Consider the following 25,607-nt stretch of genomic DNA (forward strand, 5'->3'; position numbering starts at 1 on the left):
AGATAGATAGATATCCTTTTTGCCATCTGCCATCTGAAATTTTCTTCTAGAATGATCATTTTTATAAAGCTTGTATATTTAAGTTAAGTAATTTCACTTAATTGACAATTAATAGGTAATTTGCATTGCCATTTAAGTGAAATTACTGAACCTAAATATAATTACAAACCTGATAAAAATGAGCATTCTAGAAGAAAATTTCAGAAGGCACTTAGAGGCTTTTGCATCTGAAATCTTCAAATATATATACTGTATATATATATATATATATATATATATATATATATATATATATATATATATATATATACAGAGAGAGAGAGAGAGAGAGAGAGAGAGAGAGAGAGAGAGAGAGAGAGAGAGAGAGATAGAGATAGAGATAGAGATAGAGATAGAGATAGAGATAGAGATAGATAGATAGATAGATAGATAGATAGATAGATAGATAGATAGATAGATTTGAGACTTCTTGTGAATAAAGAAACGCATCTCACTTGACCCAGACCCTGAAAGCTCTTCCTTTCCCTTTAAGATGTTGCTGTCCCGCCTCCTTTTAGAACGCAATGACATCATCGGTTTAAGCAACCAATGAGAGAGCGCGACGAGCATGAGCTAGCGCGAGTTGCATGTGTAGTGCGCATACGTGTGTGTGTGTGTATGTGTATGTGTGAGTGTGTGCGTGTATGAGTGCGATTGAGATTCTATAGAGACTTTTTTTTTTATTATTACACACACATTAGCTTCATCGTCCATCTGCCGTTTGGAGTAAGATTAACATTGTTTTTACCCATCTGGATTTTAAAAACGTTTTTGATGACGAGTGTCACTGTCGCTGATCAATTCAACACCACACAGGACTTAAATAGTTCGATTTAAAGAATTTACCTTCATCAGAGTGATGGATGTTTAGACCAAGTTATGAGACTTAATTTTAAAACCAGACCGGGTCCCTCCTGCACGGAGATCTGCTGTTGTTCTGCCTCTGGGAACTCATGATCGTTGTTTATTTGTGTTTCAGCATGAGTTTGTTTGCATGGAGCTGAACATCTCTGAATACACGCATTGACTGTTCTTAGAGCTGAGCTGATCAATCCAATTATGAATCCGATAGGAATCTGTAATTTGAAGAAGTGATCTTAAAGCTGAGAACAATCAAAGAAGGGCAGAATGCTGAAGACCCTCACTAAAAAACTCAGAAGACACTCTCTAAATGAGATCCATCCGTTTCAACTAAAGGTAAGTCAGTAAATAACTATATTAAATAAATAAAAATGTATTTAAGTTGTCTGTAACCAATAATACAAGTACCCTTTATAGACCAAGATGCACGAAGCTATGTAACTTAGCCTACATTCTTATGCCAAAATAGTGGATTTCAAATAACTGACCACACTTAACAATACAGTGTTACTGTACATAAATAAGCACTGAATAATAAACACTGTAATGCAAAGTGTTACAGTAAAGCACTTTGTCTTATTACTGCTCCTTTATTCCAATTAAATACGGAAGCTTCCTATTGATCATGTTGCTGTCCCAGTGTACTACAAAATGTTTAAGCTCAATGTGGATTTGTTACTAAGACTAGTTTTATAATTTACCCTCTCGTTCAGACTCCTGTGCATATTTACTCAAGCGATCACACACACACACACACACACACACACACACACACACACACACACACACACACACTTGAAACTCCACAAACAAAATGAAAAGATGCCCTCAGAGGCTATGGAAAAAACATTATTTGAAGAAATAAACCAAAGAACCAGATGAAGTTATGAGTTAAAAGTTTTAGCAGAAGTAATCTGGCATCTGGATTACGCCATCTTGAAGAACAGTCTTAAAGTAATGCAACACCTTTCTGGAATCCATAAATACTTGACATACTGAACCCAACGCTGGCTCTCTGCTGATGCTGCATTGTTATAAAGTTATAAATTGTTCATAAATGCACCACACCAACTTTTCTCGAAGGCATTGGCATGAATGCTTCTTGTTTGAGCGCATGGTTTGATGTTCCACAAAGATGTAGCCTGAGTCCTCTTGGCAGTTTTCACATTTTCCTTATTAGACTTTTAGGCCCGATTTAGACCTGGTATTAAGATGAGTTATGGATCGGATCACAAGTAGACGAGGGAGACACATTCGCGTTTACACCTGGTGTTTTAATCCGTGTCTTTTGTCCACTTTCAACCACTTCTGTCCTGATTTCTTCGAGGGGAGGGTCTATAGGCAGGAAAATGCATGGGCTTTTTCAGATCTTTCAATCTAATGGATGAAATAAACATACGGAGAGCATCAGCTTTCGTTTCTGTTCTTATAGTCTCAAGACTACGGCGAACGCTGTGAATGCGTGTTATAAATCAGGAATGGTGAGGAAACATTGTGCTTGGTACGTTTTTCGTCTTAAAAACTACTCTTTTTGTTTAAGTCCCGTGTGCGCTTCGCATAATGTTCACGCATTAGGTCAGTAGACGGAGAGTAGACGTCTTTTGTGGCTGTTTGAACACATCGACCACATGAGCGTTTACACTACGAAAGCAATCCGTTCGAATGCGTCTGGAAGTGGTCCAAAGTCGACAAGCTCAAAAGATTTTAGGCCCCGTTTACACCTGTTTTTAGCGTCGTCCACTTGTGATCCGATCGACCAAAACGCATCTTAATACCAGGTGGAGACAGGGCCATAGTTGATTGATCTGACCAACTGCTTGTTCCAGTTTCATTATTGGTCATGAGAGGTGTGTCCTTCAGCCACATGTTTGAGCTCCTTCCTGGTGAGTTGTTATCTCCTCAAAGGGAGGCTCTGTCTGTGGCAATAGCAGAATGGAAAGCTACTTTAAAACTGATGAGTAATGAATGAAATAGGAGAGGCCACTGTGACCAGCTTGTCTTGGTTATGAGGAAGAAAGAAGAAGATGGGGTAAATATACAGTAGTACACACAGCCTAGCATACACGGAATGCACTGTATGTCGTTCCAAACCTGTGTGACTTCATTTCTGAGTAATTGTTTTTATTGTGCGAACTATCCCTTTAATGCATGATTCTGGTCTTATTGTGCAAGATTCATTATCAAGATTCCAAAGAAAAAATAACTTGCTGTGCCTTTGAAAGGATTTTCTTTTTGGCTGATGTCTAGGCCACGTGGGTTTGGTCTATTTGTTAATGCTGCTAACCAGTTGACAAAGCTGTTTAGGCATAGTTATGGTTTACTGTAGTAGGTAATGCAGCCTTGCCAATAGTTGACATGCTCATTTAATGCTTAGTAATGTTAATGTAATAAAGCTTTAGGCAATAATAAGGACAGATTAGAAAAAGAAGAGTTACCATTAGGATAGGATGAGATGACCATGGTGAACTTGACTTCAACCTTCACATCCCAGTCAAAAACCTCTTTAAAAGTGTGTTTGTCAGTGTTTTAGAAGGGGACTAATGCTCATTAGACTACGTCAACTTTAATCTGGATATATCTGAAAGTGGCGTTTTCATTTCGAAACAACGGTCTCTGTCCACACTAGCATTTTCAAGCCTTTCCAGAAGTTGCTTGTCCACAACATTAGGGACTTTCACACCAGGTAGTTGCAGGAACTCAGTTATAGGAACTAGTCACCCGGGCGGTCCCCCGAGAACTAAATGATCCCCCGGGGCCGTTTTCCTGGTTGCACACCGTCAATAGGAACTCTGAAGTGACGTAAGCCGGCCGACAGCCGCATTCAACAATGTCAACTACTCAGTAATGTAGAAGTTGAGAAGCGCTTGGACTTCTGAGTCGGTCCATGTTTGTGGAGTTAGTTCATGTAAGCTGTGTGTTAACACAGCCGGTTAAAAATGGCGAGTGTCTGTGTACACTTACATCACTGGTAGTTCATGTTGTGTTGGGTTAGACCCTACTTTGAAGTAGGAGCTTATTTTGTCCCCTAAAAAGGTGTTCCTGTAATTAAAATCGTTCCCAGTTCCTGAGGTGTGAACACGCCAAAAAGCGGGAACTTCCGCCAATACATTTACATTTACATTACATTTACAATAGTTATAGGAACTATGAAAACATTCCTCCAGTGCGAAAGCCCTATTGAAACTGATGAAAACTCTTCAGTCACCATAATGTTCATGTTTAAAACAATAAAAGCTCACTGAGATAATATTGAGAGATCAGACATAATAAATTGCTCACACCATGCTTTGTTCTGGCACGGTAATTTTATTAGCAAAATATCCCACCACTCACTGGTGCGTCCAGGTCACACTCAAAATCGCTATTCAGGGTCTAAAATGCAATTGTCCATATTTTAGGACTGTTATATGAAGATTGTACCAAGGAAAATGTATCTTTAATAAGTCTATGAACGTGAATAGCAGACACAACAATTCCAGCACAACCACACACACACACACACACATACATATATATATATATATATATATATAGATGGGTACAATATGTAACACATGACTAAACATGCATCATTGTTTTCAAGTACCTCAAGTAGTTTTCAAATTTATCCACTTGGGAGAGCATCCATCTTCAAAAAAAAAAATTCAATGGACAATAATGGCACATCAGTGTTGACAGAAGGCCAAAACTTAAGTTTATTCAGATTACTATGGATGTAGTCTTAATTGACAGTATTCTGGTATTTAATTGCCACCTTTTATGATCCAATCCGTTCCGTTAATGGATACAACAAAGTCCCTTCCAAGTATGGTAAGGAAATTACACATTCTACGGTGGCCTAAAAGGGACATAGTGATAGAAATGAGATGTACTGTATATGAGTATTTCAAAATATATTTCAATGCTTTTGTGTTCTCTTGCAATTATATAGTTGGGTAATTATATTGTATATAATTTGCGGGCATCGGGGAGCAGCTGTTAATATGCGTGGTATTAAAATTGCTTTTGAATTCGTGAACACTGTGTTTAGGGAGCGGCGGTACTGACTGCACTTTATTGATAAGATATTTGTCAATGACAGTCAGGATCTGTTGCGCACCAAATCCTCCGCCATCGTCCTGTCAGTTATCGCTCCTTACTCTCGTCACGTGAGAAGTGAAATCGGATGCCATCGAAAACCACAGCAAGCCTAACCATGTCCCTTATTGGACACCGTAGAATACGTTATTCATTTTTCCGTACCTTTCCGAATAAGATATTCAGCTTCGGGCACATCCCTACTCCCAACATCCTTTCTCAACCGATATCTTGTTTTACTCTTGAAGTTATGAAAGTAATATGGCTTGTGACTTCCGTTTCATGTTGATTTTAAGTTTGTATGGCATTTGTATATGTGCTAAACTGGGATTCGTAGCTGGACGACGGTATTGTAAAGCTACATTTTGATCGCCTTTGAGATCTACTTCAAGACCAAGGGTTGAAATAAATGACTTAACTACTAAATTACAAATTAACACCAAGAAACTTTTTTTTTTTTTTTTTTTTACAAGATCTAGAGATGTTCAAAGTACGGTAATCACGTCGGTGACTACTCATTGCCAAAGACTGTTATTCCTGTACCAGTGGACACATGTCCTGATCTCAGCTTGACCCTATGGCTTACACTAATAAATACAATTACGGTGGTTGGAGTGCGGCCTTCTGCCAGAAACGTCTTTGAGACTGCTGGGTTGCTGACAGAAGCTGTGTGTGTGTTAGTGTCCGAGTGTGTCATGTTTGAGTAGATTTAGTAGACCAGAAGTTCCTCGTGGGAGTTTTTCTGCAGACACAAGCCAGAAGAAAAATTACACATGATGCCCTTTCACACGATGAGCATCAGGGCTTAAATGCACCTCTCCACACAAGTATCAAGCACAGCTCCGACCTCCACATGAAAGCGTTGCAGATAGAGCCAAAAAAGGACGATTTTACTATGTATTAATTTGCATACGACATGCAATGTGTATAATATAATAACTATTCACTAAATGTCACACCATGCCTTTAATATTGCATGTTGATAGTGAACTTTGAGCTTTGTATTTGGGTACATCAACAATGAACCTATGCTAACCCTGAAGATAAAGTCATCCAGAAGTCTCCTTTATGCATGAACACACACACACACACACACACACACACACACACACACACACACACACACACACACACACACACACACACACACACACACACACACACACACACACACACACACACATTCTTGTACATCTATCTTTATGAGGACATTCATTGACACGATGCAATCTCTAGCCACTTACCCATCACAACTAGGTACCTAACCCGAACCCTGACCCTTAACCTAAATATAACCTTATCCCTAAAACCAAGTCTTGACCCTCAAACAGGCCTTTAAAGGCTCTCAGAAAGTGAGGACCGGCCAAAATGTCCTCACCTTCCTCTCTTTGTCCTCACTCCAATGGTCTAAAACTCAAACTGGTCCTCACAAAGATAGTTGTACAAGTACACACACACACACACACACACACACACACACACACACACACACACACACACACACACACACACACACACACACACACACACACACACACACACACGGTATGTTTGTTTGAGTCTTGAAACCCTGTTTATTGTGTGTCTTTCCTGTGTTTGAATTTATTAGTGTGTCGTTGCCTTTTACTTGATCCCACTTTTGATGGGTTTGTTCTTGTGCACTGGTGTAGAAATTGAAAAACGCAGCTGTGAGTGTGTGGCTGTTTTTTTTTTTTTTTTTTTTGGTGTGATCTTAAATTGACCGCAGAGGACTTAGCCTAAACACTCCCATGGTTAGCAGACTGCTCCATGTTACAAACCTGCCTTTGCTAGTCTTGCACGACTCTGTTGAAAAGCACATCAGACTCATTTAGAACTTTGTTTTATGTTTACACGCTAGTGCCAGTTGTGCAGGTTTAATGTAAAAAGCCATGAAAATTATGCAAGGGCAGTTGGCTGGATTCACACACTCACCTAAATCCTACCGCCAAACCATGAACAGTTTGTGAAATGTTTGTGTTTCTATAAGCCAGGAGGGAAAATACTGGAAATTCTAGCCCAATGTCATTTACATGTTGTTGGCCAAGCACTTAATCTAGCAGGCGCAGCCAGTCTACAGAAAGTTGGATACTCGTAATGTTTTTAGTCAGCATGAGAAAAAGAAAAAAAAGTATTTGGCAATATCAAGAATAAGCCAAGAGGTTAGCTAAAGACAGAAATACAAATGTACTTTGGCTATTTGGGCTGCGTTAGATTTTATAGGCCTTTGACGTAATTGGCAGCTCACTGTAGGTCTGCTATTAAGCACGCGTGTCATTGTAATTAGAATGTATTAATTTAATTAATTATAATAAGCATTATCAGATATATTTGTCAAGTGATTAGTATAATCGTCTCATTGTTTCCTTCTGTTATTTTTCTAATTGCAACAACTTCTTTTTTAACACTGATAGGTCTGCAGTTTTGTAAATGTGAAACTCGCAGGGTTGTGGCTGGTAGTGATTAGGCACTTTCTGCTGGACATTGTTAGCAAGTTGGTCTGCATTCAGCTGTGCTTGGTCATAAATATCATCAGTGAATGCTGAGACCTGTGAAACCCTCGCTAAGTGTTAGAGCTGAAAGCACACACAGCACGTACATCTGCTTGTTTGAGAAGGGGTGTGTTTGAGAATCTTACCAGAAGATATCTGTTAAAGATGAATGAAATAAAAATTTTGTCATTTACTCTCTCTCGTGCTGTTAAAAAAGGTGTTCTTCTATTTATTTATTTTTTTGTGTGAGAAATGTCAGTGTTTTGTCCATACGTTGGAAGTCCGTGGTACCCAGAATTCTTCAAAATATCTACTAAAGTTATAGGTTTTGGAATGACATGAGGGTGGGGGAATTATTGATTTTAATTTTTAGGTGGACTATCTCTTTAATAGCTTGTGAATCAATTGAGGACGAGCAGAAACGTTTCAGATGGCATTGAACACAATGGAGGCATTTTTCTGCTCTAAAAACATTTACTCAAAAATATTCAGTAGCTGATTCTCTTTTATGTAATATTAATATTAAATAATATGCAAGATTATAAATTGTGGATTTCAAGACTTAATACATTAAAAAAGGTCAAAGGTGCATACATAGTGAGCTATATTATTTTCAGTAGATTTTTAAACATCCGCATGCTTGCTTATATTTCCCAGAACCCATAGGTGAAAGTTAGAGTTATTTTTTTTACAATTCCCTTTCATCTTTTTAAGGTCATGATGTTGGTTGTATTAATTTATGTATGAAGTTATGTAAAATTTTTAACATTTTTAATTTAAAAACAAATGTAATCTGGTCTCTGGTGTAGTATGTGAAATCATAGAAGTACATTTTTAGTGTGATTTTTAATTTTTAATTTTATTTCCATCTGAAATGTTTCGATTGATTCACAAGACTGTTGTGTTTGCATGCATATAAGTGTATGGAAGGAGCAGGGTGGCATGTTCCAGTGGCCACACTTAGTCCTTTGCTATCTGTGGAACACACATGATCTGCAGCACACACACGCAGACAGACACCGAGACTGGCCATGATTACAGGACTAACCACCATCCTAAACTGTTGAGCAGATGGCGTAGCCAGAACTCGTGGCTGTGACACACGTGTTGACGCCCAGCATGCAACTCTCACCTACCGCCCACTACACAGCATACTGACATCACAGACACCATTACACTCTGAGAAGGGACTCTCTCTGAGGGAAAGTGGTTTAGGACTTCATTAATCCATTGATTTAGCCATCAACATTAGGAGATTTTCATGGTTTTAACTCTTTTGCCGCATAATGAGAGATCTGGGCCCTGTCCCAAATGACGCACTTGACAGAACACTTTTACATCTCTGTAGGGTTTCCAGTTTGTCAATTTGTCTTACTCAGAAGGGAACCAACTTTGATGCCGCAGTGCATTCTTTTGTGACTGAAAGGGTTTACTTAAAAGTTCACCCAAAAATGAAGATTTTAAAATGATTTACTGAACACAAAAGAAGATATTTTGAAGAATATGGGTAACCAAACAGTTGATGGACCCCTTTAACTTCCATAGCATGGAAACAAATATAGACTATGGGTCAATGGAGCCCATCAAATGTTTGGTTATCGACATTCTTCAAAACATTTACTTTTGACGACTTCTTATCTTCTTATCAACTTTTTAATAACAGAATTGTTTCTACTTCAGCTTGAATGAAAATAAACTGTAATAACTTGTTTTCATGACAGATTTATTAAAACATGAAGACATCGCTAACAGGTTAAGTAAAAAATATAATGATACAGTGTAATACAGTGTATATATTTAGCGATATTTGTCACTAAAAAATATGTTTTGTTGTTTTAGTTTGTTTTGTTGTGAACTTGAATGTCATCTTCTGTGAAGAAGACTACAGTTACAAAAGAGAAACTACATGGCAGGTTATTTTGCTTAAGTTTCCAATTGACTGAAGATATGAAAGTTACATTATGTTGTCACCTTGTTCGCATTATATTGCGAACAAAGGTCAGATATTATATTGCATGAAAGTCTAGTCTAAAAATGGCATAGCAACCTGTGCTTTAAAAAAATAAATGTAACCGAATCGAGGATTTGGAGAATCGTGAAACCCCTAGTAGTAAAGGTCAACAGTAATCGATTACCACTCATTACAGGCCACTGCAAAATCAGGACCTATTGATGTTTTACAGGACACATGATGGATAGAGTTCAGAGCACTGTGACATGTTACTGCGCTGATGTGTGTGTTTGTTTCGTCTGTTTTAGAAGTTCAAAGACGTTAAGACTGTCACATGATTAAACTTTGAGCATTATCACACTAACAACTCACTTGTGTGCCAACAGCTTTCTGAGCTGATATCATATTCACACACACACCCTCTCCAAAGTCTGTAATCCATGACAGTCATCACTGACCCTAATCTACCCCACACATTCAGCCAATGCTAATCCAGCAGGCCGTGACAGCAGTGACACCTCCCCGTCTCTCTCGTTCCCACAGTGCTTTGCAGGATGGCACTGTCGACCTGAGGCTACAGGGCAGCTGATTGTGTTACATATACAAACACATTGACAACCCTGTAATTTACGAGCTCAAACAAGGCTGGAGGACACAGAGAGTGAACCATAAGCTATGCAAACAGCTCTACCTGCAAGAGCAGTGCATTGTAGTCAGCATCAAACCCGCATGCAAATGCGGATGTTAATAATGCAAATGGGTTGTGCTTTTTTATGTCGTAAGGAAATGTCTGGGATCGCTTTAATGGATACCAACAAACTTTTATATTATACTTACCATTTTAAATCCTAAACTTCCTTACATTAAGGGATTATTGAATTCAAAAGGCCTGTTCACACCAAGAACAATAACTTAAGATAACTATAATGAGAACTAGCATTAGCATCCACACCAGCGCACACTATCGCTCTGGCTACGGGTCTGTTACCTGCTGTTTTAAATGCTCGAGCTCTGAAAGCAAGATGGATTCTGATTGGCTGTCAATGATTTCATCGTTCATCAGCTGGAAAAAAATCATTCTGAAATTGATTCCAACGATATTGTTTCTCTGTGCTGTTATCGTTATAGTTGTGGTGTGGACGCTGCTATTCTTTTATATTCAGAATGATTTTTAAAACTATATCTTTGTGGTTATCATTATAGTTCTAGTGTCACGGTTTGGGGTTGAGGAGATGAGGCGAGGACTCAAACGCAGAAGAAATAAAGGCTTTTATGAAGCAAAAAATAAAACAAAATACAAACAAAACTACCCCGAGGGGGAGGGGAGGGGATGACTTGACTTGACTTGACTTGACTTGACTTGACTTGAGGAACACACATGGGTAAACATACGACATACATATGACAACGAACCAGCACAGGACTGCAAACACAGGGAGAATAAATAGGGTGAACCAACAAAGCAGGTAACGAGGGAGGACAGGTGGGGCAAATTAATCAATAATCAGGTAACAAGGTAGGTGGGGCTTGACAATCGGCAGGAGTTCACATGGCACAAGGAAACGCACGACAAGCCATGTGCTCACACCAAACATGACAAAAAACACAAGCACATGACCAGTTAAACAAATGACACGCCATGTGCTCACACAAAACGAGACATGAACAGCAGCCAATGAGAACACTCATACGCCACGTGTTCACAACATGACAACATGAAAGCACATAGCTAGTGAAAAACACAAGACAAGTACAAGACAAATCATGACATGAAAGCACGCGGCCGATGAAAACATGAACCGCAGGAACACAGAACACAACAACAGATGCTGACAAGACGAGAATGAGCGAAAGCTCAACAGAGGACAAACATGCAGAGGAGCATGAATGTCCGAATCCCGACACAGAACCGAAACCAAACTAGACAGATGTGCCGGGATCCAAACACCATTCCCCGCACATGTAACAAGGCATACAGACAAGAAAGCGCACGGCTCGAGGACGCTCGAAGACGCGCGCCCACACAGACATGACAAAACAGGACAGAGCTCTGTCACAGAACCAAGAAATACACTAGACAGAAGTGACTGAACCCTGACATCTAGTTCTTGGTGTGAACGGGCCTGAAGCCAGGGAATATTCCTTATGGGAAGTTTCCACCTTAAATTCATTAGAATAAATGATGCTAATATTTCTTCAAAGCATTTTTTACATAGCCTACTTATTATTAGAATAAAGTTGATAATCACTAACAAAAAGTAGTTTATTTTTGGTTTGTTTTTTTGGACATGGTACCGTAGTAATATTATGGTATTCTTTGAAGTATATCATTAAATACCATGGTATGACCATCTGATACCATCACTGCCATGATGCTTATTTGTAACGGTTTGTCCTTTCCCGAGAATCCCGAATTGCACTTCATATTGGTGAAAATTATGTATTCCCCAAGATGAAGGAAAGGTGTAATCCATGTGTAAGCAAATCAGTTCAGGTCCACTGCTTAAGACATGCAAATACAGAGGGAATGGGCTGGGCGATAAACCATCAAGCCTGTGATTCACACCTGCATGAGTACAGCTCCCCTGCAGAAAGTCATGCAGTCAGTGCTATCTATGTTGGTTTGATTTAACCCTATGATTATGTTTCAACTGAAAGATCTGCTACAAATGCATGCCTACTGACCTCAAGCAAAACTGCGGCCCTGCGCTGTGGCGCTCTTATGTACAGTTACAAAGAGAAACACTGAAGAACATCCACATTCCTGTCGCTCACCTGCCCGACTAAATTTGTATGTCAGTTATTCAGATGAATAATCAGTTTCTGAATGAATGTGCTGCCTGTTGAATTTAAGTTATGCAATTCAGTCATGCTGTGACAAAGTTGAATAGTAACCATGATAGAAAATGGTTGTATTCTTTCCTATTCAAATTTATACTTTCAGCTTGCTTTACATCCATACATCTGGAAAATAGCATAGTTATTGATAGAAACAGCTATAATATCTTTGAGGATATTAAAATACTGTAGTTAATATACAAACAGCTGCTCGTTTTACTCACATTTGTTAGTCACTTTCAATTAAAACATCTTTGAAATGAGGAAATATGTGACCCCACATTAGTTGAAATCTGTATTTGCAGCAAGTTATCTTAGTTAACTTGGTGAAAGAGATGTTGGTAGCACTTTATTTTACAGTGCTGTTCCGCAACATACTATGTACTACTTATAGCAACTACAATAACTGGGTTATAACTAGGTACTAACCCTGAACCTACCTCTAAACCTAACCTTAACCCATATAGTTGCCTTATATTACCAGTACTTGGGTTAAGTACTGCAAGTACAGTACATGTTTGTTGGTTTGTTGGTGCATCTTTTTTGCCTAGCACGATAAAAGTCACTAACAATATGTCGTATTACCATGTAACACTATCACTGTGCCATGGTATTGCCCATGGCGCTTTTATTTTAAGAGACAGTTTCTCTTGTTTTTATATTAAAGGTCTGTAATGCTTTAATCTGAGAGCGTTTCATTGAAACCTACTTCTTTTGTAACTGAAATTGAAAAGCATACTGTGAATAGCATTTAAAGGTTTTCAAAAACATACTGTCATAGTATGAGAAAAATGTTGATGGCTATCTTCAAAGACAGTGGTATGTGAGCACTGCTTTGAACCACTTTTTACTAAGTGAAAGGGAAGATACTGCCTAAACAATTATTTGAGGAAAAACAGGCTGTGCTTTCATTTCGGTCCAAAACCATAGTGAATAGCTTGATGGGTAATTTGACTCTGATGCTGATGATTTTGAGAATAGCTCTGTCAACATATCTTCACTTAAACACATGCCTGGAATAATCTCATGTGAAGATGTTGTCATCCCATCTGGGGATAGTTTCCTGGGTAACAGGCCTCATGCTGTGCTGCCGAATTTAGTCCAGTCACTCAGCAGTATGTGTGTTTGTGCGTAGGGTTCCAGTACTAGCCAAAATAATAAGTCAGTCGTCTTTTACCATACAATACATTATCTCTATGCCATCAATGAACATAAGAGTTGAACTGACCGGCAGTAACATATACAGCAATTGGCCCAAACTTTATGACCACCTCCCTATTGGTCCTTCGCTTGCTGCCAAAATGGCGCCGACCCGCCAAGGCACGGACTCTACAAGACTCCTGAAGGTTTCCTGTGGGATCTGGCACCAAGACGTTAGCTGTAGATCCTTCAAGTCCTGTGGGTTGTGATTTTGAGCCGCTGTGGACCGAACTTGTTGGTCCAGCACATCTCACAGATGCTCAACTAGATTGAGATCTGGGGAGTTTGGAGGCCAGAGCAACACCTTGAACTCTTCATTATTTTCCTTAAACCATTCTTGAATAATGTGTGCATTGTGATTATCCTGCTGAAAGAGGACACTACAACCTGTGAACACTATTGTCATGAAGGGCTGTACCTGGTCTACAACAGTGTTTAGGTAGTAGGTGGCACGTGTCAAATTTACGTCCACATGAATGGCCGGACCCAGGGTTTCCCAGAATATTGTCCAGAGCTTCACACTCCCTCCACAGGCTTGTTGTCGTTCCACAGTGCATCACTTTCCCAGGAAAACGGTGCACACATTCACGGCTGTCCACGTGATGTAAAAGAAAATGGGACTTGTGCGATCAGACGACCTTTGACTGCTCCAAGGTCCAGTTCTGACGCTTGTGTGCCCATTGTAGGTGGTTTTGACGGTGGACAGGGGTCATTAGGCACTCTGATTGGTCTCCATACGCAGCAGAGTGCACATTCCTTCCATAACCATCATTCAAATTTTGTGTGACTTGTGCCACAGTAGACCTTCTGTTGGCTCAGACTAGACAGCCTTTGTTGTCCTTGTGCGTCAATAAGCCTTGGGCGCTCAACACCCGTTTCAGAGATACTCTGATCCAGTCGCCTCGCCACAACAATTTGGCCCTTTTCAAAGTCACTCAGATCTTTATTCCTGCCCATTTCTCCTGCATCCAACATGTTGATTATGAGAACTGATTGACTAATCTACACAGAGATTAAAATGTGTCCTTGTTAGGAGATTTTCACTTCACTTGTGACCAGTCATAATGTTTTGGCCCATCAGTGTACACAGAGCCTGTTTTTCCTGTTGTGTACAACTCCTTTTTCAGCAGCTTTTGTGTCTGCAGAGCTTTTCAGTGCAGGCAAAGAACCACGCAGAAGTCAACTTAGTATCAGTGGTGTTTTCTCTCAACACTGAAGTGAGTTCGAACGAGGCTGGATTTATAATGACACTGAGGGTCTATTGATTGGCTGTCACCATTAAGTCAAGGTCACTTGCCAGCGTGTTGTTCAGGGCTTGAAGCGCTGGCATTGTTTCACCCCCTGCCTACTTGAGAGAGCTATAACACAAAGAGGGTCGGTGTGCACAGTAAAGGCACATGCTATAACTTTTAGTTCCTAGTCATAGGAACCATGCTTTATTGGCATGGTAAAACAGCTTTACATAACCAAGTCATTAAATAACACTTTTACTGTACCATCAGTCGATCAATATCACAAAGTAAATGCTGTCAGAGTGACTCAAGAACACAATGTCAAGGTTTATTTTTCAATATTTACAGGTTGAATGTAAGTCATACCTAATATAAATGCATACATTTGTACTTAATTACATTCAAATTAAAAAACAGGTTTGCTAATGCCATACACAATGTTTATAAGCATTTCCGGTTGGCATTTTCTTTCCAGTGATTCCTCTTTTGTTGTCACAATACAGATATATTATGATCCTTCACTTAATTGTTTCTCAATCATCATTTGGCTTTGGGATTTGGGCAGTTTCCTTCTAGCATTGTAGAGCCATATATAGCTAGTGTTGTAAAGGATATGTTCACCAAATTTTCAAACAGCTTTGTTTGTATTGTTTCAATGCCGGTAAATTAACAATATGCACTCTTTCTCTGTGTATACCTTTTTATTTGTCAGGAAAAATTTTCGGATGACACCAACTGCATCATTTTATATCACAAGATAGACTTTTGACTGCTCCTTTTAGTTAAAACTACAGATTAAACTAGAGTCGGATCGACAAGAGGGTGGTGTCAAAATCAAAAGTGCATTATGGGTGTTTTTGGCAAAATGGAACCCAACAGCCCATTTTTTTCTCTTGTTAAATCTTTTTTACATTTCTCCAAACAAACATGCCCCTCCTTTCATTGCTCCGCCCCCAACATGCTGTGCTGTTACTAGAGATAACATTACAACAGCATATCTTGGTTCCTCTGATCTTTTCTCTTTTGTAATGTCTCTCAGCCATCTCTCTTTCTACAGTCTTTCTTCAAATCTCACTCTCTCTTCCATCATGAGAGGACACGCCCCCTACTGCTGATTGGCTACAAGTGTGTTATGGTGCTCTGTCCAATCCACTTTAAACAGTGTTTCTCATAAATCGCTTACTGCACATTTAAGTATGATTATTACCCTTGAATCTTGTGTAACACCCCAGAATGAAACGTGTAATGGGCAGAAGTTTCCAAATACATTCGAATATTAACAGAAAATCGCCTGTCTTTGTACAGCCGGAGACGCTGTCTGGCAGGGGCTCTGGTGGAGAGGAATGGTAATTTGTGGTGGCTTTGAGATTGGAGACAGACTGGATTTCAGCGAGTGGAAATGGCTCTTCTGGGGGCCCTGAGCTGCCGTGAGATCCTAGAGCCTGTGAGAAAGAGTGACACATTTGAGTCATTCAGTTTCTCTCACTGTTTGCTTAGTGAAAGGCGAAAGAGATGAGAAGAGAAGTGGGCTGTGTGTGTGTGTGTGTACTTGAGAACAGATGGCAGCTGGTTAGCTGGGCTTGGACAAGGTAATTACCATGCACTGTGTTACTTAACTCCTTACTGGTGCAATCTGTTGGGTTTTATCCCTGTTCCATACTTTCGTTCTATGATAGACTTCGAAACCGGTTTGCTCTTAAAATATCTTGTCTAAATGAACCAACACACTTGGGACATAGCTAACGTTTCACAGCAATTGGTGTTGTGGTATATTGGGTGTGCCTCTTGTTTTTACTTCTCTTAACCTCACGCTCTGTTTCTTCTTTTCACACTTTCGGATCTTTACTTAAACAAGGAAACAAGGAAATGCATACACTGAAGTTAAATTGAAATAGGTTTCATTTGGCAAGTGAGCACATCTTTTCTGCTTTACCACATATTCTAATCTGATCACACCTCTTATCTCAGTTAAGGTGTAAATCTGTGAATCGTTACTGTAAATATTGCTCATACTTGGGTTAGAGATTTGAACTGGATATTAAACACATCACACATTATTTATGCCATGTGTGACATGAATCATGCAGATTATTGACTATTAATCTTTTAAACAATCAGTCTTAAGATGTTCAGCAGGCAGATGACAAAATGGGCCAAAAGTCCCATAGACTTGCACATCTAGTGAACAGATTCTCATGGAGATTTGGGCTTTTATCACTGGGGCCACTTGCGACATGCAAGCAACCGCTGCACAACTTGCTAAAAACAACTCTGAATACCTTAGGAACCACATAGCAACGTCTGGCAACCACCCATAACACCCTTGCATAATGAAGGCAACTTTTGCATGGATGATCGTCATGCACATTTTCATTAGGAGTTTCTTAGTAAATGGATAATCCCTTTGTTTAGGTTGGTTTGTTTGCAAGAATCATTCAGCACTTACAGCATAAGTTAATCTCTCCCTTTGGTATAGAAGGTTTCCTAAGAAGTTGCCCAAGTGTTAGTCACTGGTCTTGTTGTGATAGCAAATGATAAGCAATACTTGTATGCCAATACAGATGCATGAATAACCCTTTCCATTTGTTTGTGTGAGCTGTGGGACGTGACTGTCTGAGTTTACTTGTTTGTATCATGGCGATTCAGGTTTGTCTGACCTTTGCTTTGCTTTTGAAACAGATTTCCTACCATGGCAGTGAGGAAGGGGGGGAGAGTGAAGACTCAGAAGGCGAAAACCAAGAGTTGGCACAGATCGATAGAGGTGTGTATTTTTATTTTATTTTATTTTTTGACACATTCATATGCCTATTGCATGGAGGGCTTCAACAACTAATTGATGAAATCAAATATGATACATAGAAAAATACATTTACTAAAGTTACTGTTATGTTCTTATAAATCAAGCTTTTCAGTTTTGCAAAAAAGTTGAAGTGTTCATTTAACAGAACAAGTTTGTTGTTAAACATAAAATTACATTTTTAAATGAAACAAATTAAAACCCTATATTCAATGTAGGCTAACTATGCTATTTTGATATCTACAGTAATGGGATTACTGAAAAATGAAGTGTACACATGACATTAGGCATTATAGGAAAAGTTAAATGATCGCAGTAGATCATTACTATGTTCACAGTAGGGAATGTGTGTCTCCAGAACATTCTACACTTTCATACATTTGGTTCTGCTGCTTTCAAACTGTGAAAATTACTTTATTGAAATTTTCTGAAATGCATAACATTTTTCGTCTTGCACATTGAAGTAAAGTATCTGATAAATAGAATAATCAGAAAAAAATTGACAGATTAAACTTTTATCAGAGTAGTTATTATTTGAATCCTTAATAGTCTGTCACATACATGCGCTTGGTTCTAGGTTAGAAACTCCAAACCATAAACAAACCATAATTTTCAGTGAGACGCAAACAGTGAAATATCACAATAGTTATATTTCTTATTTAATTTTTTTGTATTTTTATTTAGCAATAATACTAATAATATTTTATAGCCATATTGATTACACTTACAAACAAGCACAGCAAAACTGGACTGCTTAATGGGATTGTCCCAGCTCAGGCTCATTCGAAAAACGTACCTGCGGCAACATTTTTGCAAAACGCAAAATATGTCGTGTCATGTACATTTCGCGACAATTTCAAAGTTAAATGTCCAGTGAGTGGCGCTAAAAGCGTGTTTAGTTTTTTTCCGGAACAGATGAACGTGATTATGGCAACGTTTTATTACGTTGGAGTTTCACTGCAGTTCTGAATTGAAATGTCCGCTAAAAGATCAATGCTCCATCACGTTTTAAAATAACATACACCTACACTAAACCCTAAACCTACCAGATAGTGTTAACAAAAGCAAATGCGATATAAAAATGTAATCGAAACCATGACATTTTAGCTTGTTTTTGAACTTTGAGCTCTCATATATCGTGACTCATCTTTCACGGGGTTCGTACCCGAAACATATGGAGCTGTTTAAGTGATGCAAACTCCAAAATATATTAGTTTACACATCATGCACTATGGCAAAAAGTGTGTTTTGATTATATAATTGTGCAAGGAGCCATGTGAAAATATGTCTTTATTAATCCATAATCTGCCTCTGTAATCATAATTGTGTGTGAAAATGATTAAAAGCTGTTTTACTGCCTCTAGTGTTTATTTCTTTTAGAAACTGCAGTGATATGTACGTATTGGTGCGTGTTTTGCAAACATTTTTCCACAGGAATTTTTTTTTCAATGAGCCTGTGTTGAATTGTCCCTTTATTAAAGGTGCTCTAAGCGATGTTGGGTGACGTCACTTCTTGTTGATGTTCGAAGTATTGTCAAACAAAACGGAGGCTAGCTCGACCCTCCCTCCTCCTCATCCCGTCCCCTCCCCCTCCCTTCTGTGCTTCCTGAAACAGTCTTGGAACCATTTTGAAAAACAAACTGGATTTCCCCCCCTGTCCATCAAAAACAGAGCCTCCTGAATGTGGGATTGAAGTTCTCGCCAGCCATATCAAAATTCTCAAGAATATACAACTTTAACGTTAGTCGTTGTTAGGACATCTCTCCTCTAGCAAACCCCCCCCCCCCCCCATGTACACGCGAACGAACCCCCCAACCCCCACCCCCAATTCATTCTTGTTGGTTATTGGCTGGAACACTGTTTGTTATGTTTTGTGGTCCAGGCTGGGCCAGTTTGTTTTTGTTGCCGTTTGTGGAGCCTGGGGTGTCTACAGAGACCGCGTTTTTTACAGTGTGTTTAGGGGACAGGCAGCTAGCGGATAGTGAGGAGATGTTTGCTGGATGTGTCAAAAAATGTTTTGGCCTAAAAAACGTGTGACATCGCTTAGAGCACCTTTAAGTGTGTTTTAAGCTTCTAAAAAAAAAAAAAAAAAAATTCTGCTGAATGATAACCTTCTGCTATATTTCTCCCCTCTACAGAGCGCCGGCGGAATTGTGCCTTGACTCCTCTAGCCACCAGTCAACAGCACAACCAGGGCATTCTCTCTCCGGCTCACTTACGCCGTCTCCGTTTACTCCTGGACCCGACCCTGGACCGCCACAGTTCGGAAGAGGAGCTGGAGCGCATCGCAGGAGCCCCGGGGGCCGAGGGGGGCCGGAAGTGGCACAGACATGGAGACATGAGCAGCGCCTCTAGTGACGAGGAGGTGAAGGACCTGTGTGGTCCGAACGAACCGTCGACCGGGGCCCGCTTGAGCGCCACCTCTCCCAGTCCTGTCCTTTTCAGCTCCTCTCCTCCTAGAGCGCTCAAGCCTTCACACACGCCGGCCCGCCTCCCTGTCCGGCCCATCATTCTCAGCCACTTTGAACAACCTTCCATGCCTTACTGGCGCCACCGGCCCAATTACACAGGAGAACCTGGTCGCCCCAGCCTAGACCTGGAGAAAATGCAGCAGGTAAGAGACACTCATTTTGACTCAACATCTGGCTAAGAACGAACTTGGGTGGTTTTGCAAGGGAGGACATCAGCATCTTTTGTTCTATCCAACAACTGTAGTCTTAACCCTATGTTTAACATTCCCTTAAAATCAGAGGGAAATATGATGGGTGGATAAGAATGTAGAAGAAACCCCTAACCCTTTGATCTAATTGATTGATATAGGGCTGTTGTTTCAGGACCAACTATTATAGACATCCAGGAAAGCATTATTAGCAAAATCACAGTCAACAAGAGCATGCTTTTTCTAAATAGTGTGTAGTAGTTAATAGCTAAAACCCGGATTTTTTCTCAGAAACATCGCAATTCGATTGTTCCCCCCAAATCGTACAGCTCTATTTATCAGTGTCAGCACTCCTTAAGTAATTAACCTTTTTTTGGTCTTTCTTCTTTGAATTTTCGTTTTTTATCATTGTCTTCTGCTTTTTTAAAAGCCATTGTGTCCATGATCAGATGCACCATTGTATCACTGTATCAACGCAGTCCTTTTATTACTCACAGCAATTTATACAGTGGCACAAAAAAATATTTTGAAACTTAAATAACACTTAAAAAAGTGTGAATATCACTGCACTAGAAATGAAATATTAGATCAAGTGGAATTTACTTGTGCGTGCTCACTTATCAAGCAAAACATTCACAAAAGTTTAGGTTTTAAATGACAAAACAATGGATATTGTTCAATTAGGGCAAAAGTATATGGAAACTTTCTGGTTCTCAAAACGTACGGGAAACTGTGGTTACTTTGCTAGGGCACCTGTGTAAACTTGAGGGGAACTGAACTGACTTTATATATCCAGCAAAAAACCTTAGTCTCTGAAAAGTAAAGTTACTATTTCCCCCCCCTAAAGAACCTCTTGAATACATTCTGGTGTAAAATCTCTTCGTTCCAGACCAACAGTCCTTGTCAACTCAATGGCTGAATTTGAAAACAATGCAAGACAAATGCACAAAACTACACTTACTCAGACAAGTCCATGTGCTCCGGGGCTTTGTGCCCGCCACCTCCAGAGAGAAAGAGAGGATGACAGATGTCGGCCCCCCTCCCTCGCTCTGAACAAAAGCCTGATAGAGTGAATCTGTGAGTGAATGAAACGGCAAAGTGGGAAAAAAAGTAGTTTTCAACCTAGTAGTTTTGTCTTCAGGTGTTCAAATAAACTGGCCAGATTGTGCCAGGTTAAAACAAAGGACATGTGGGGATGTAAAGAGCAAAAAGACGAGTACAGAGAGAGAAGAGGGCTGTGAGGACCATATGACTCTTGGAGTGCACTGTGTGTGCGCTCGGTCAAGTGGAATGGGAGGTGTTGATGGAAAAACAAAATGTGGGAGACTACTCAAGTTAACTGCTAAAAGCTCATTTTGCTTCATCTCTTTTAAAGTGCCCCTATATGCTATTTTAAAGGTTCCTATTTTATTTTGGAGGTCTCCTACAATAGTTTACATGCATCCAAGGTAAAAAAAATAAATAAACACTTCAATTTTCTCATAATATACATTGCACATCACCTCAGTTCTCAGAGTCTGAAACCGGTTCTTTCGAAGATTCAGTCTCTCTAGACCCCTCTTTTCCGTGAGCCTGCTCTGCTCTGATTGGTCAGACGGGCCAGTCTGTTTTGATTGGTCTACCGCTTACAGCGTGTCTCGGTAACTAAACGACCATTACCATATCTGAATTTCGGCTCCAGAGGCTTCCTCAGCGAATGACACACAATGATACAAACAGTAACGATGGCGTTGTTTTTTCTGTATCAATTCCAGAGCGAGTCCTCATGCTTTTGAAGCACATGCAAAGTAGATGAAAACAGCATTTTCTCAACTTGAATACAATACATTGTTACGTAGGTTTGTAACAATATGTGAGACTGGAATTGCTGACGACTCGTTACAGTATTCTTATAGTAGACAATAAAGTTATTTATCGTGTACTTTGATCTTTAAAACTTTGCCAGACGTTTTACATTCACATTACACACTGCATGAAAGGTAATATTCGAAAAGCACTTTAAATCAAACGTACACAAATTAATAAGTCATCATTATTGCCTTTAGTACAGCCTCACTCTACTGTGTATCACACATTTAATTATATACGGCAGCTGTTATGTTAATATGTTGAGCCACTTTTGGGCGACAGTCGTGTTAGTTTTTCATTATTAATCCTTACCAACTAATCCATTCCTGCACATATGCAGTTGCTTAAATCTCAAACGCGGGGGTCCAGCCATTGTTCAAGCGAAATGAATGGTCTGTCTGACAGATGTCTAAATGCTGCCCTCCATGGTTGAGTGAGCTTGACAAACATTATCTCCTTTTTTGGGAACTTTGAAATGAGGCCGAGCTCGTTTCAGACTTCACCCGGGCTTTAACCATGGCTGCCTTCCAGTCACGCAGATCTGGACAAATTTGACAATTCCTGGGTTGTTTTGTTTTTTTACTGGGAGTTTCCCTTGTAGAACAAAGAGGCTGCTTGAAATGTGCATTAATCTGTCATTGCCTATAGATTTTTGCCATGAATTTATTATAATATATAAACTTTGAAGCGGATTGTTTTTACTGTAATGAATAACCCTGTTTTTAATGCTCTCTAAGTTAAAGGGTTAATTCTGTCGTCATTTATGCCGTGTTCTCATAGACACATGACGTGTAGGTATGTTATTCATTTATTTTTGAGAAAACAAAGATGTTTTGCAGCATGTTTGTGCTTCTCTTTTTGATGCATAGAAAGTGAATGAAATTCAAAGTTCAAGATGTTTAGTGATTAATGACTTCAAGATATGTACCAGTCTTAATTTTTCATGGCCAATTCCAATTGCAGATTTTTAAAAGAGATTTTTTTTATTTAATTTTTACAAGTAAATGGACAGATTCCGATACCGGTTGTCGATTTTTTTTTTCTCCATTTAGCAAATGTATTTGTTGTTTATTTGATCTACTACAGGCCAAACTGGCCTTAAACAAACAAACCAAAAATATCTAGCCTATGGCCATTTGAAATTATAATATAATTATTAGATTGCATAATTTCAATATTTAAAGTCTGACTTTAGCTTTGTGAAATTGCTACATAAAACATTCCTGCACAAAACAAAAACAGCAGACAGACTGAATGAAAATGCAAACTCTGTCTGTGACAGTAGGTGGCGTTTATGAAATGGTTAGCAGCTCTGCGCTTATTAAACACTACTTTATACGGAGGTAAGAGGAAAAGAAAATGCCATCAAAACTTTAATGAAGACAGTCAGAGATACAGTACATTCATAAAAATCCACACAAATTATATTTTTGGGAAATGATTGCAATGCAATTTGTGTGCAAGTCCAGAACAGAGATCGGCCAAAATAAAACCAAAAACATGTGTTTGGAGCAAAAACCATCCGGTTCCGATCGATGGCCGGGTGACTGGTGCATCTCTAGTTAAAGACTAATATATGGAATAATATACTAATAAATTCGGTGCATGAACTGCGCGTTTGTCAGTTTTAGTGCTTCACAGTCTCGGTCCCTGTGCATTCTGCTAAACATCTTTTTTATTCCATACAGTATTTTAATTTTCAGTTTTAATTATGGTCAAATTATTCCTTTATCATTGCCTGTAGTTTTTTAAAATCATAAATGTATTGCAATCTTTAAGGAGAACTGATTGTTTTACTGTAATGAACCGCTTAGACTTTGTCCTGAAAAGAATCCGAGTTAACCTCTGCTATTGAGTCACGCTGCCTCAGTTTAGCACTAACAGTAGAGTTCTGGGTAAGGAAACCAAACAGAGTTCCTCGTTTGTCCTGAAAGGGCGGCCCACAGGATGTTTTGCTCTGTTACATAAAAGACTGATTAGTTTTGGTAGCCACAGTGGCCCAGAGCTTCCAGGGATCTTCCAGAACAGCTCAAGGGCAAAAAAGCAGTAAATGTTTACACTGACAATATGGAAACTCGTTCCTCAGTGTGTGTGTGTGTGTGTGTGTGTGTGTGTGTGTGTGTGTGTGTGTGTGTGTTGCAGCTGGTGTGTGGAGTTTGGCTGTGCTTAGACTTAAGGAAGGTCTATGTCATTCCTTTTAACCATATTTTCTCCTTTCTGCCCTTTGCTTCAGAAAATGCTTCTAAAAAAGAACTGCGGTGGGAAAACAAGGACTATCAAGATTCGGGTGAGTGTTTCAAAAGAAAACAAACAAAGTGTTGTTTTTTTTCATACAGTGGCCCAAAAAAACAAAACAAAAGAATTCAGACACTTACAGAACATGTTAACTCTTTCCCCGCCATTGACGGAACTTTCCGGCAATCCGTGTTTTCACTGTTGTATGGTAGGGGGCGCTAATACACATCTTCTGAAAGAGTACAGCATCTTCTGATCAAAACACAGGTGAAAGAGAAGCAGAAACAAGCGATAGAGGCATTGCTTATGTAAAATAACACAATCATCACACATTACAGCATATAAATACAAACTGCCAAATGTTACTGAATGAAATATCGACCCAGGACGAGCTATAGGACTGTGAAGCTTTGGGGGTGTTGATGGACACATTAACTATATTAATGCTTTCCCTGCCAGATATATATATATAATATATACAGTATATATTATAGTTTTACTATATCATAGCGTTAATATAGTTAATGTGTTGAACTCGTCTAGAAAATAAAATGGTTTGATTTTTTGTTATCTAATCCAATGACAATCAACCTTAAGTATCTAAATACTTTTTGGGGTCACTGTTTACACAATTTGTTAGCGAGCTGAAGAATTGTTTCTTTGCTGGCATTGTTCAAATAGTTAATTTTCTGCAAATAGTAAATCATTTGGACATGTTTTTGTAATTCTGGTCTTGGATCAGGTCAATACAGTAGCATGAATGCTTTGAATGCGAGTGTTTGGATTGGTTTCTAAAAGCCTGACCCGTGAGCACGGTGCGCTGGAGCTGGGCCGAAACGCACCCGCTGACCCTCATAGCCATGGCCCTGGACCCCGGCTGTGTGTTTGGCACTCCTCACACTGGTCCAGAAGGCCCGAGCTGAACGATGCCAGTGTGTGACGTCATCATGAGCTCGGCAGCTTTTGGACTGCAGAACAGTGACTCCCGCTTGCATGGCACAGGAACTGGAACACTCATGGGAAACACTGGCTGCAGACCAGCCCGCTGGAGTCAGAGAGAGGAATTACAAACACAATCTGTCTCATCTCGCAGGGGCCCCTTTCCAGAAAAACTACCATTGCATTCTTTGCTTCGGTAACATTTAACCCTGTAAAGGTCATAAAAATAATATCAAATGAGTAGTTCTTATTATGATTGATAGTCTGAATTATTATTATTTTTTTTTTTAAAGGAACACGCAGACTTTTTGGGACTTTAGCTTATTCACCATATCCCCTAGAGTTAGATAAGCCCATACATACCCTTCTCATCTCCGTGCGTGCCGTAACTCTGTCTGACGCACCCACCGCTAGCCTAGCT

The 25,607-nt window shown here is 39.4% G+C and overlaps 1 protein-coding gene across 4 annotated transcripts in view; it reads left to right on the forward strand.

Moving 5' to 3' along the window:
• Window positions 1–592: 592 nt before the first annotated feature.
• The window catches only part of LOC308679898 (uncharacterized protein), a 39,284-nt gene continuing 14,269 nt past the window's right edge, over window positions 593–25,607 (forward strand). Inside the window, exons 1-5 of one of the 4 annotated variants that reach the window (XM_081347754.1) lie at window positions 593–765; window positions 1,112–1,236; window positions 17,388–17,469; window positions 19,644–20,119; window positions 24,246–24,299. In XM_081347754.1, the coding sequence (XP_081203880.1) occupies window positions 1,168–1,236; window positions 17,388–17,469; window positions 19,644–20,119; window positions 24,246–24,299 (681 nt within the window). In that variant the 5' untranslated portion in view covers window positions 593–765; window positions 1,112–1,167. Of the gene's footprint in view, window positions 1,237–17,387; window positions 17,470–19,643; window positions 20,120–24,245; window positions 24,300–25,607 lie in introns of all 4 variants that reach the window. The other 3 variants (XM_081347753.1, XR_014028866.1, XR_014028865.1) reach the window with 3 other exon arrangements.

The sequence above is a fragment of the Scardinius erythrophthalmus genome (genome assembly GCF_964197995.2).
Source record: "Scardinius erythrophthalmus genome assembly, chromosome: 19".
Taxonomy (NCBI): Eukaryota; Metazoa; Chordata; class Actinopteri; order Cypriniformes; family Leuciscidae; genus Scardinius; species Scardinius erythrophthalmus.